This window comes from Arachis duranensis, chromosome 7 (genome assembly GCF_000817695.3).
Source record: "Arachis duranensis cultivar V14167 chromosome 7, aradu.V14167.gnm2.J7QH, whole genome shotgun sequence".
NCBI classification, from domain to species: domain Eukaryota; kingdom Viridiplantae; phylum Streptophyta; class Magnoliopsida; order Fabales; family Fabaceae; genus Arachis; species Arachis duranensis.
This window is the reverse complement of record NC_029778.3, coordinates 5,569,907-5,580,535: the sequence shown is the minus strand read 5'-3', so window position 1 is coordinate 5,580,535 and position 10,629 is coordinate 5,569,907. Positions and strand designations below refer to the sequence as shown.

The 10,629-nt window shown below is 33.7% G+C and overlaps 1 protein-coding gene across 1 annotated transcript; it reads left to right on the top strand.

Annotated features, from left to right (window-relative positions):
• Nucleotides 1–5,139: 5,139 nt before the first annotated feature.
• LOC107496681 (ABSCISIC ACID-INSENSITIVE 5-like protein 2) lies at nucleotides 5,140–8,923 on the top strand. Its single transcript, XM_016117998.3, has 4 exons — nucleotides 5,140–5,575; nucleotides 5,962–6,637; nucleotides 6,720–6,801; nucleotides 8,183–8,923. The coding sequence occupies exons 2-4, from the start codon at nucleotides 5,985–5,987 to the stop codon at nucleotides 8,261–8,263; spliced, it is 816 nt and encodes a 271-aa protein (XP_015973484.1). The 5' UTR covers nucleotides 5,140–5,575; nucleotides 5,962–5,984; the 3' UTR covers nucleotides 8,264–8,923.
• Nucleotides 8,924–10,629: the final 1,706 nt, after the last annotated feature.

The window sequence follows — 10,629 nt, the reverse complement described above, 5'->3', positions numbered from 1 at the left end:
AACAAGAAATGAAATACTGAAAATACACAACTTACACCCAATCGAACCTAAAAAATACACCCAAATCAATACAGAAAATACACCCAAAGTTCGTAGAAGTAACACTTACCACAATATCGGGGGGAGACAGTATATTTATTCCTGAAACCTCTTTTCATTTTTTTGGTTGAGGATGAGGCAGATGGCAGATACAATCTAGAAATATATGCCGAAATTAATTTTACATTAATAAACATTGCAGTTGACTTTGGTGTAAAAAACATTAATGTTATTCTAATATTACCTGAGATTCTATATCACTTTTTGCCTGGAGGGATGCAAGGTGCATTCTCATCAAAATGTATTCTCCTTGGCCAATCAGAGTGCACATCTCCTCATACTCGTTAGTATTGCCATATGCGTCTTCCTTCAGTCTCGTCCCCCAGATGTAGCACTTTTGTTTCATATCATCTGGAATTTGATTTATTCCCCCAGGAGTTTCAAACTTTGCAGAACTTTCTCCTCCAGTCTCCCTCTGAATTTGTGGACTTTCGTTTTTTCCCTTCGCCACACTGCTTGCTAATTTTTGGACCAAATTGTCTAATTGTTCTAGCAAATTTGCAGTTTCTAGAGATTTTTCCCTTTCTGTCTCCTGCGTTGACGCCCCCTCCTGGCTTGAATCAGTCAATCCAAGGCTGAATGATGGCATCCCTAGATCTGTTTTAGGAACATAGGTTGCTGTCCGTGCCATCATCAACAGGGCAGCAGCGTCTTCTGTGGCTGGATGACTGCGTCATGATGTTTAAGAATAAGAGTAAGAATAAGAATATACGGATGATAAGCAAATATTGATTTTAGTCTGATGAACTTACATTTTAGTTGGAGCTGGGGGAAGCGTGGGTGTGGTTTCTTGAAGTTGTTTGAGGGGTTCAGGAGTGCTGCATAGTTACACAAAATTAATCATGGCGTAAAAAAAATTGATCAGGAACAATATATACCCAAACTGTTAGCAAATATACACCCAAACTCTAAACAAATATACACCCAATACTATTTCTTACGTTTCTGTAGTCCCTTCAATCCATAGCATAGGGGTTGGTTCAAAATCTGTCTCAGTGGTTGTTTGGGATGCCGGCACAAAAACCTGGATCGGGACTCTAAACAAGAAGAAAAATGAAAGGTTAACAACGTATTTAAAAATAATAAGGTTATAAGGTTGAAATATTCTTGGAAAACTCACACTGCAAGCGCTTCCGACGGTGTTTGTTCCCTCACAACCATCATATTCGAATCAGTCGGACTCAACCTAAAATACACCCAAAGAATGTCAAAAAATACACCCGAACAATTCAAAAAGAAGACAGGCTTTGTTTTTTGAGAACTTACATACTTGCAGTTTTTGCTTTTTTTTGCTGCCTTTTTTTTCTTGAATAAAATAATAAAGGGCTTTTTTTTTCTAAAAAAAATATATACAGAATTAGAAGTAGAAGGTAATAGAAGAACAAAAGTAACGATTATTTGAAAGAGAAATTACATGCTCTGTGACAGCTGGTTTACACTACTCTGTTCTGTGCGTCCTTGAGAGGAAGGATCATCACTTCCCAAGTTCACAGCCAGTAGTCTAAACAGATTTCATGTTATTCAGACAAAATAAGATACAGGTATAAAATATACCCAAATGAATGCACAAGATACAACCAACCGAATGGACAATATACACCCAACAAAACAAACGAAATATCCCAACTTAGTAAACAACATACACCCAACTTGATCTACAAAATACGCCCAAATGGTTCCACAAAATACATCCAAATCATGATAACAAGATTTTATTAAATAATAAAGCTTCTTACGTTTCAGAGGACACATAGCGACCTTCTGTCGATCACAGGTCAGCTTGGTTCTCCCTGCGAAACAAGATACAATTATTATCAAACAAAACACACCAAAATCTCAAATACACAGCCCAGCAAGACATACCCCTCTGCAGCAGATTTATCAACGTTTTCCCTTAGCCATTCATCGAGTTCGTCACTTGATATTTCATATCTCTCACTACATTTATAAAATAAGATGTTAACAAAAATAATTACGATGATAGACCGTAATATAGCTTACGAGGTACTGTACCCGTCAAAGTATTGATCTTCTTCAGGAGGTGAATCCTCCACAACAACTTTTTTCTTTTTTTTGTTGTGTTCTGGGTGGAAAAAAAGGAGTACCAATCAGAAATAAAAAATTAATTTTATCACAGAATATTATCCAAAGAAGTGCTTACTTTTTTGGTGTTGTTTTTGTTTTTTTCTTTTTCTTCTCCTTCTCCACAGGTGATGATTCTTCGCTCCTATAAGTTAATAATAGACACTTCAGTTAATACATTAAATCTTTATAATGAAGCCAAAAGAAAGGAGTAATAATTTCAGGACATTATTCATCACTTGGTTCAGATTCAAATTCTGAATCAGAATCTGACTCCTCTTGACTCTTCTTTCTTTTTCTGGAGTCCATTCTGGAAGGCAAAAAATCATTATTTAGAACATACTAAAAATACACCCAAATGAATTCACGAGATACACCCAACTAAATATACAATATACACCCAACGCAGCAAATGAAACACACCCTGCTTAATAAACTACATACACCCAACGTGATCAAACAAAATACACCCAACTCGAAAAAGAAATTACACCCAAGTATGGTACTTACTTTTTGCCCTTTTTGCTGGGGTGTTTTCTTCCTGAATCCTTTGAGTCTTCTTGAGCCTCAGACTCAGAGGTATAAGTGTCATTGTCAGTAGTTTCTATCTCCGCTCGTTGGACTCGCCTTCCTTTTTTTGTTTTTTTTTTTATTTCTTGTTTTTTTCTTTTTTTTCTTTTTTTCTCTTGTCTCTGCCATCTTCACAATCCCCTGAAACATGAGATATTTTAGTTAGCAGCATTCAGGTAAATAAAATACACCCAACTTATTATGTTTACTTACCAAAATTTCCTCTCTTTCTGCAGTCATTCTTTCCACCAACTGCTCCTTAGTCCAGTTGGCAATCTAGGGCTTTGGTGGTCTTTCAATCCAGGGCTTTGGTGGTCTTTCAGTCCTGTTCTTTCCTTTGTTTTTTGAAAGATGAAAGTAGATTATTATCGGGGCGAAGAGGCAGCCATTAATTGCCTTCTTCTTCTTCTCCTGGTAGTCTGTGATGTCCTTGACCATGAAGGTCAAAACATGCCCCCCCAGTTTCTCTCCGATATGCCGTCCATCTTAAAAATTGGGGCCAGGTGCACGGGCGATATTTTGTTTATCGTCGTTGGCAAAAGGAAAGCCATCTGTATGTAGAGGATGAATATCCTCTTGAACATCAGGCGTTCCTCTTCGTTGCCAACGCCGATTTCCATCATTTCATCGGTAAGACTTTTGAGGGTCTTACTCTGGAATCTTCTATAAATTATTTTGTCATCATCAGAAAGTTTCTTATACTCAACTTTCTCAGGAAATAGATCTCCTACAAAAAGGAAGACAACAAAGTATCCAAGTCGGTTCAAATACACCCAAGCATCAACTTAAATACACCCATGCAACAACTTAATATACACCTATAATTTTAAGCTAGTTACCTGTTGCATTGATGCCAAGCGCATGACCTATTTTTGTTGGTGTTATTTGGAAAGAACCATATCCTATCTTCAGTCTGTTCTCCCCAAGTTTGAAGTTGTTTGCCAACTTCCTTAAGAGTTGGTGATCCACCCTTAGTGGTGGGATGTGCATCAACCCACCGAATCCGAGATCCCTCACAATCGCCTTCTTCTCCTCAGTCATGTTTCTGAACTTATCACTCAGGAGATGTGTGGCACACTTAAGGTCTTTTGTTTGGTTTCTTGCTGCCATTTTCTCTGAAACGAAAAATACACCGAAAGATATCAGTAAGATACACCCATATATATGAGTTAGATACACCCATTAATAACAATAAGATACACCTATTGATAACAGTAAGATACACCCATATATATGAGTCAGATACACCCAAAGATATAAGCAAGATACACCCATTGATAACAGTGAGATACACCCATAGATATTATTCAGATACATCCATATAGATATTAATCAGATATCACTCAACCATGCTTTAATATCAAGCCACATTACAAGGTTAAGCAGTATACACCCCCCAATCTACGGAATAAACCCCCAAAAATCAACAACAATAGCAGGAGAACTTAGAACAACAACGTAGAACGACGTAGAACTTAGAAGAACGACGTAGAACTTAGAACAGTGTAACAAAAAAGTAAGAATAATAGCAAACCCTAGAAGAACGACGTAGAAGAAAAGTAAAATATACAGGAATCTTAATGAACTTACGTTGAGTATTGTTGCTTTATTTTCTCTTCAGATTCTTCACGGAGAGTTTGATGGTGTTTTGATGGAGGTTTCGAACAACGATTTGTATATTTTGAACTTTGATTTTCGCTCGAAAATGGGAGGGTTTCCTTGTTTTCAAAGCGCTTTGAGAAGTGGAAGAAGTGAAAGAAGTGGAAGAGTCTGCCATACGTAACCGTTTGAGTGTTGAGCGCGTGATTTTGACGCGCCATGTTATCTCTCTTCATGCGCGTGAGTTCTATTTGGGCTGGGTCAACTTGTAAGCTTGTAAACTTGTATGTGTAGCAGGCCCGAAATACCTAATCCAGCGACAATAAATCTATATGGCATGGATAAAATTTGAATTTGAATTTTTTAAATTTTGAATTTTTATTTTAAAAGATAAAGTGTGAGTTTTTAATTTTAAATAAATTTTTTATATTTTTTTGTCCTATCTATAAAATAAATGATAAAAAAATTACATTTTATCTTTTAAAATAAAATTTAAAATTTAAAAGATTCAAATTCTTTTAAAAGAATGCTCAATCTCTAGCTATGAAGAATTTCTTTAATAGTTGATTTATACTTTTGCGCCTTATTGCTTAAGAGTAAAAGATTCATTTTTGAATCGTTTCGTATTTGAGTTGAATAGAAATAAATATTTTATTATATTAAAATATAAAATATATATTAAAAATATGTAAAATAATTTATATATAATTATATATACAAAAATTTATGAAAATAATTTAGTATTTGATTGATTAATTCAAGAAACTAAACGATTAGGCAAAAACACCATCTTTATTGATCACTGTTTCCTCTAGAAACCGAAGAAGGATACCAACTTGCACCATCAATTTTTTCTTTTTCCCTCTTCACAATTCACACACAACACAACACACCAATCAAACAACAAAAATCCAAGCTTTCTGTCAAATTCCCCAAATCCCTCTCTTACCAACACGACCCCATTAAATTCCAAAACCTAGTTTAACTTCTCAGTACCCTGCAACTTTGCAACTTGCGATTTGTCTATTTTCCCCTTCTCTCAATTTGACTTTTCTCCAATTTCAGTTGATTGAGGACGCCCCACCTGAAAAAGATGCCAACTTGCATAGTTTTCATCATGTAACTTGTGCAATCACCTTCAGCAACATCATTGGGTGCTGTCTTTTTGCGCCTTTTTCCCCCTTACAGATATCTTTGAGTTTCAGACAGTTAGATCCTATGTCAGGTAATCAACCTTCTTCTCTTACCCTTTATCAAATTTGTGCCTTGATTGTTTTTCTCATGTGAGTCTTTGATCTTTACCTAATGTTGCAAATAGATAGGGTTGATCATGATTTTGCATATTGAAACAAGTGGAAATTTTGAAAGGAATTTGTTTTGGACTAATTTGAATATATAGCATCAATGTCTGTACTTTCTTTCTTATGTGTACAATACATAATGGTGTGTTTCATGTCATTAATGATTGTTGTATTTGTTTAATGATATATGAGGATTTGTTTCTGAAAAGAAGACTCTAGACTCTAGTCTATGATTTGGATTTTAGAGTGAGTTATAGAGTTTATAGTTAAGTGATCAATGATTTTAATTAAGAACTGTTTGTGATAACAGGTTGTGAGTTGAAAGTGTGTTGAATGGGTTTTCAGACTATGGGTTCTCAGAGTAATGGGCAACAGTCTCATTTACAGTTACAGCCACCACAGTTATCTAGGCAAGGTTCATGGTATAGTCTCACACTTGATGAGGTTAATAATCAGCTAGGAGACTTGGGGAAGCCGATGGGGAGCATGAACCTCGACGAGCTTCTCCAAAATGTGTGGACTGCCGAGGCGAGTAAAGTTGTTGGGGTACAAAATGAGCAGATGTCATCGTCGTCTTCCCTTCAACGCCAGGCCAGTCTGACACTGGCCCGTGCGTTGAGCGGGAAGACGGTTGATGATGTTTGGAAAGAAATCCAACAGGGGCAGAAAAAACGATTTGGAGACAATGTTAAAATTGAAGGTGGAGAAATGACTTTTGGTGAAACAACATTAGAGGACTTTCTGGTACAAGCTGGTCTCTTTGCTGAAGCTTCTGTGAGTCCGAATGTGGGGTTGAACAGAATGGATTCTGCCACCACGCAAAGTTTCCAACAAAAATCAGGCGTGTCGCCCTCCGCTTCAGTTAGCAGTTTGTCAGACACAAAACCGGGTCGCAAAAGGGATGCTCCAGATGCATATGAGAAAGCTTTAGAAAGGAGGCTGAGAAGGAAAATCAAGAATAGGGAATCTGCGGCACGCTCACGGGCTCCCCCCCCCCCTTTTCTCTCTCTTCCTTTTTGCTCTGTTTAGTGAAAATATTATTTTGATTGTTGCTTATCTTTGCCTGATGATGGTGCAGGCATATCATAATGAATTGGTTAGCAAGGTTTCTCGACTGGAAGAAGAAAATGTAAAACTCAAGAAAGAGAAGGTGCAGGATCTCTCATTCATATTTTGTTTTCCCCTCAATTCTGTGTTGTTTTTATTGTGTCTATAATCAAGTATAGAGTCTCTCAAATTTTCTTTCCTTGAATATATTTGTCGTAAACTATGCATATTGAAACACAACTTAGTTTATCTGTCAACTATATTTTTTCTTTCCTTCTTAGAGAAATCCTTTCTTTTCTAAGCCTCGCGAATATTTATTCTAAACCAATGAGTACAAAGCTTAATTTATATGCACAAACAAATCCCCTTTATAATGCATTTGACACATCTTTTTCTTTTTCCATAATGCTTTTTGTTAGAGACTTGGGTGTTATGGTGTATCCAAAGTCCCACATTAGGTAGTAGGGATATTTGATGTTGTATTTAAAGAGTGGTTATTTCTCCTTAATAGCTAGCTTTTAAAGTGTGGTTCCCCACTTTCCTTAGATATTCAACACTTGTATGCTATAATTGGATGACGTATCATTTTCATTGTTTATACATATTATGTGTTGGTAAGTGGTAACATTTTCTAATACTAGCATTTAGGACCATAAGCTTTAATCCATCCCAAGTCTTGCATTCTACAACAAACAAACATGATTGCATTTGAGTTTGCATGTTATAAATTCATGATTCGTATGCTGTGTGCAGTTGTGCACACCATTTATTTGTAGCCATCTTTATTCATTTGTATATTGTCGGCATCATTCCGGGTATTTTTGTCTCATCAAGCAGTGTTATTATCATTGTTTTATTTTCTTATGGAAATTACTTCTTAGTCCTAACTTATGGTTGAAGCGAGTGAGCTTTGCAAGCTAGTGAGGCCGTGATCCTATTTTCTGTTTAGGCTTTTGTATTTATTATTGCCATATGAGTGGATGTCATTTTAACTTGGAGGGTTTGCTTGGTAATTATTCATCCTCATGGTTAGATTTACATGTTCTATTGTTGAGGCTAACCGACGATGTTTTTTTAAGATAAAAATGATTTAACTCTAGGATTTTAGTTAATTAGCTTTGTTCCTCCATTCTTGTTAATGTTTTCTTGCTAGGTTTAGTTTCTTGGCTTCTTTACAATATCTTAATATTTTCTTGGATCATGGTAATCTCAGCATATTGTTTGGTACATCTATTGCTTGTGTTATCATAGATTTTGTGGAAATTTTATCATGTTTATGATGATTGAAGCATCATCTTAAGAGTCATTTGAATGCAAGAAAACCAAGAGTCATAATTATCTTAGTATATAATATAACAAGAATATAGGAACTTTCTTAATTATTGCAAGGTGATTGATTGATTATACTAGAAACACATCATGGAACAACTGCAAATTCCTGATTCTATTCTGGACTCTCTTTTCTTTCCCCTTTTTCTGTTTAGGAATTCGAAGAGAAGCTACCATCCGAATCACCATCCGAACCAAAATATCAGCTTCGAAGAATAAGTTCTGCTTTTTTCTGACAATGTGACCTGCACTGAAGTATTTCTTTTTTGCTCCCCATGTTCTTGGTATTATTAAGCGGAACGCGTGGCGGATAAAGATTGCATCACTTCATTGTAGTGCTGAATGATGATGATTTGCTCCAGTAGCAGCAAATTTGTTCAATCTAATCTATTATCTTCTATATAGTTAAAATAACTAGAGGGTACATATTTGGCTATGGTTTCCTTTGATGAATCATAAGCTTAAGTTTTTTGCTTTGTTGGAAAAACGAAAATACCTGAAGGAAAAAAAAAGGAAAAAAGAAGAAAAGATTTGAGTGTAGTGGTGGAAAATGTTGCCTCTTGTGTAATATTATCCCTTAAATCAGGGAATTATTGCATGGTCATCAAGTTCTTGAAAGAAAGAAAAAGGTAACCAAATATCTAGGTTCTTCTTATATTAGCATATTCTTAGTGCAGAATTGTAATAGACTTATAGTTAGTATGGTTTGGCAAAGTTTTAGGAGGAGAAATTATGGAGAATTGATGTTATCTATAGAGGGATTCTCCAAGTAAATTAAACACCAAAAGGGAAAATTTTAGTTTATTATGATAAAATTATTCAAGTGAAGTTTGCTTGCTTGCTTGCTTCCCCTGTTTTCTTTCTTTCTTTTTTTAATTATATTTTTATTGCCTTAACTGTTTTGGATAAACAAAGAGATTTAACTTTATAGACAGTTGTGTAAGTGAGAAAGTTAAAGATAAGTTATCATTAAAGTAGAATCTATTACATATAGAATTTTTTTAATACTGGGTTGTTATTTCTTTCTTTGTACATTTCTCCCTTATATTTTCCCTTTTTGCAATTATCTAAATGCCACAAGATTTAAGTAAGATCTAGAAAGCAATATGATATGAATAAATAAATGAAATTGAATGTAATAAAATGTTTGTTTTAGAAAAATCCTGAATTTAATTAATGTTTGAATGGTCAAAAGAAGATGATATATTAAAACTTTTTTTTTTGGTGAGGAATAAAAAAAGCATTTTTGGTCAATGGAGAATAAAGTAATTATAAAATATGAATTATTAAACAATTTTTGGCTGGGCTTAAGATGAACAAAACTCATTACACAATTTGGGTTTTGGGCCAAACCATGAACAACCTGGATTCAGCCTCATTGCATGACATTAAAGTATTAAACCCTTCTACCCAAAAAAATTAAAGCCAGTCTATAGTCATGGATAAAATATAAAAAAGAACATACACTATAAATAAAATAATATGATTTCTTTATGATAAAATAATAATATAAATTCATGACAAATGTTGATGAATTTCAGATAAAATAAGAAGTGCATATTTAACCAGATTATTCTTTAAAATTCTAATCATTTATATAAAATATAATAAAATAAATAATTTGGCTACTTAATAAGGCTGATTTTTTTTATATGAAAAAAATATTAGTATTTTTTTGGGAAATGGAATTATTTAGTATAATTACAGATGAGTGAATTTTATAGGTGAAAAGTCAACACGTAGAGGGTGTGGTGCAATACGTGGAGGGCATGTTGGACACGTGTCAGCATCCTGGCCAACACGTGGAGACGTGTTGGACATGTGACAACGTATTGGCCAACACGTAAAGGCGTGTTGAATGAGTTCCACAATACTATAATACATTTCAAATATCAATATTCAACCAAAACATAAATCTTCATTTTCATATTAAAAATAATTTGTGACTTAATAAATAATAAAAAATATCTAAGGATAAATCTAAAATGAAGCATTCATAAAAGTATGGTTTTGACTTTCGATAGTACTGTGATATCTTGTATCATCAGTTATTATTAATAACAAATTAACAATCCTATCAGCCATCCGTAAAATATCTCTACTCTCTTATAAATTTCTAATATTTCAAATCAAACTAATCGAATAACACCGCCGCTACCAATAATAATAAATTATTAAATAATTTAATAAATTTAATTAAATTATTTTTTTTATTATTTTTAATTATTAATTTTATATAAAAATAATTATATATGAATTTTTGTTTATTATTTTTTATATAATTTTAAAATTAGTTTATTTTTATTAATTACGAAAATATTTATAATACAACAATAACAACAAAAATTTATCCTATTAAATAAAATTAACTAAATAGATTAAACAATATCATTATGTATTATTATATTTTTAATAAAATTGTTTACATATAGATATCTTTTAATCATCTGTGAAAGATCCATGATAGTTGAGGGTAATTTAGCACATGATTTGAATTGGACAAGCATGGAGATCTTCTTTTTCTTTTTCTTTCTAAATAAATAAATAATAGAAAAGAATAGTACTGGTTTTAGGGTTGTGGTACTAGTATGACTGTATGAGG

Bases quoted from the DNA above. Each gene is read 5' to 3' on its own strand.
- LOC107496681 (XM_016117998.3), top strand. From the start codon at position 5,985: ATGGGTTTTCAGACTATGGGTTCTCAGAGTAATGGGCAACAGTCTCAT. The intron at 6,638-6,719 runs TCCCCCCCCCCC...TCTTTGCCTGAT, and splicing joins TCTGCGGCACGCTCACGGGC to GATGGTGCAGGCATATCATA. The intron at 6,802-8,182 runs GTGCAGGATCTC...TTTTCTGTTTAG, and splicing joins TAAAACTCAAGAAAGAGAAG to GAATTCGAAGAGAAGCTACC.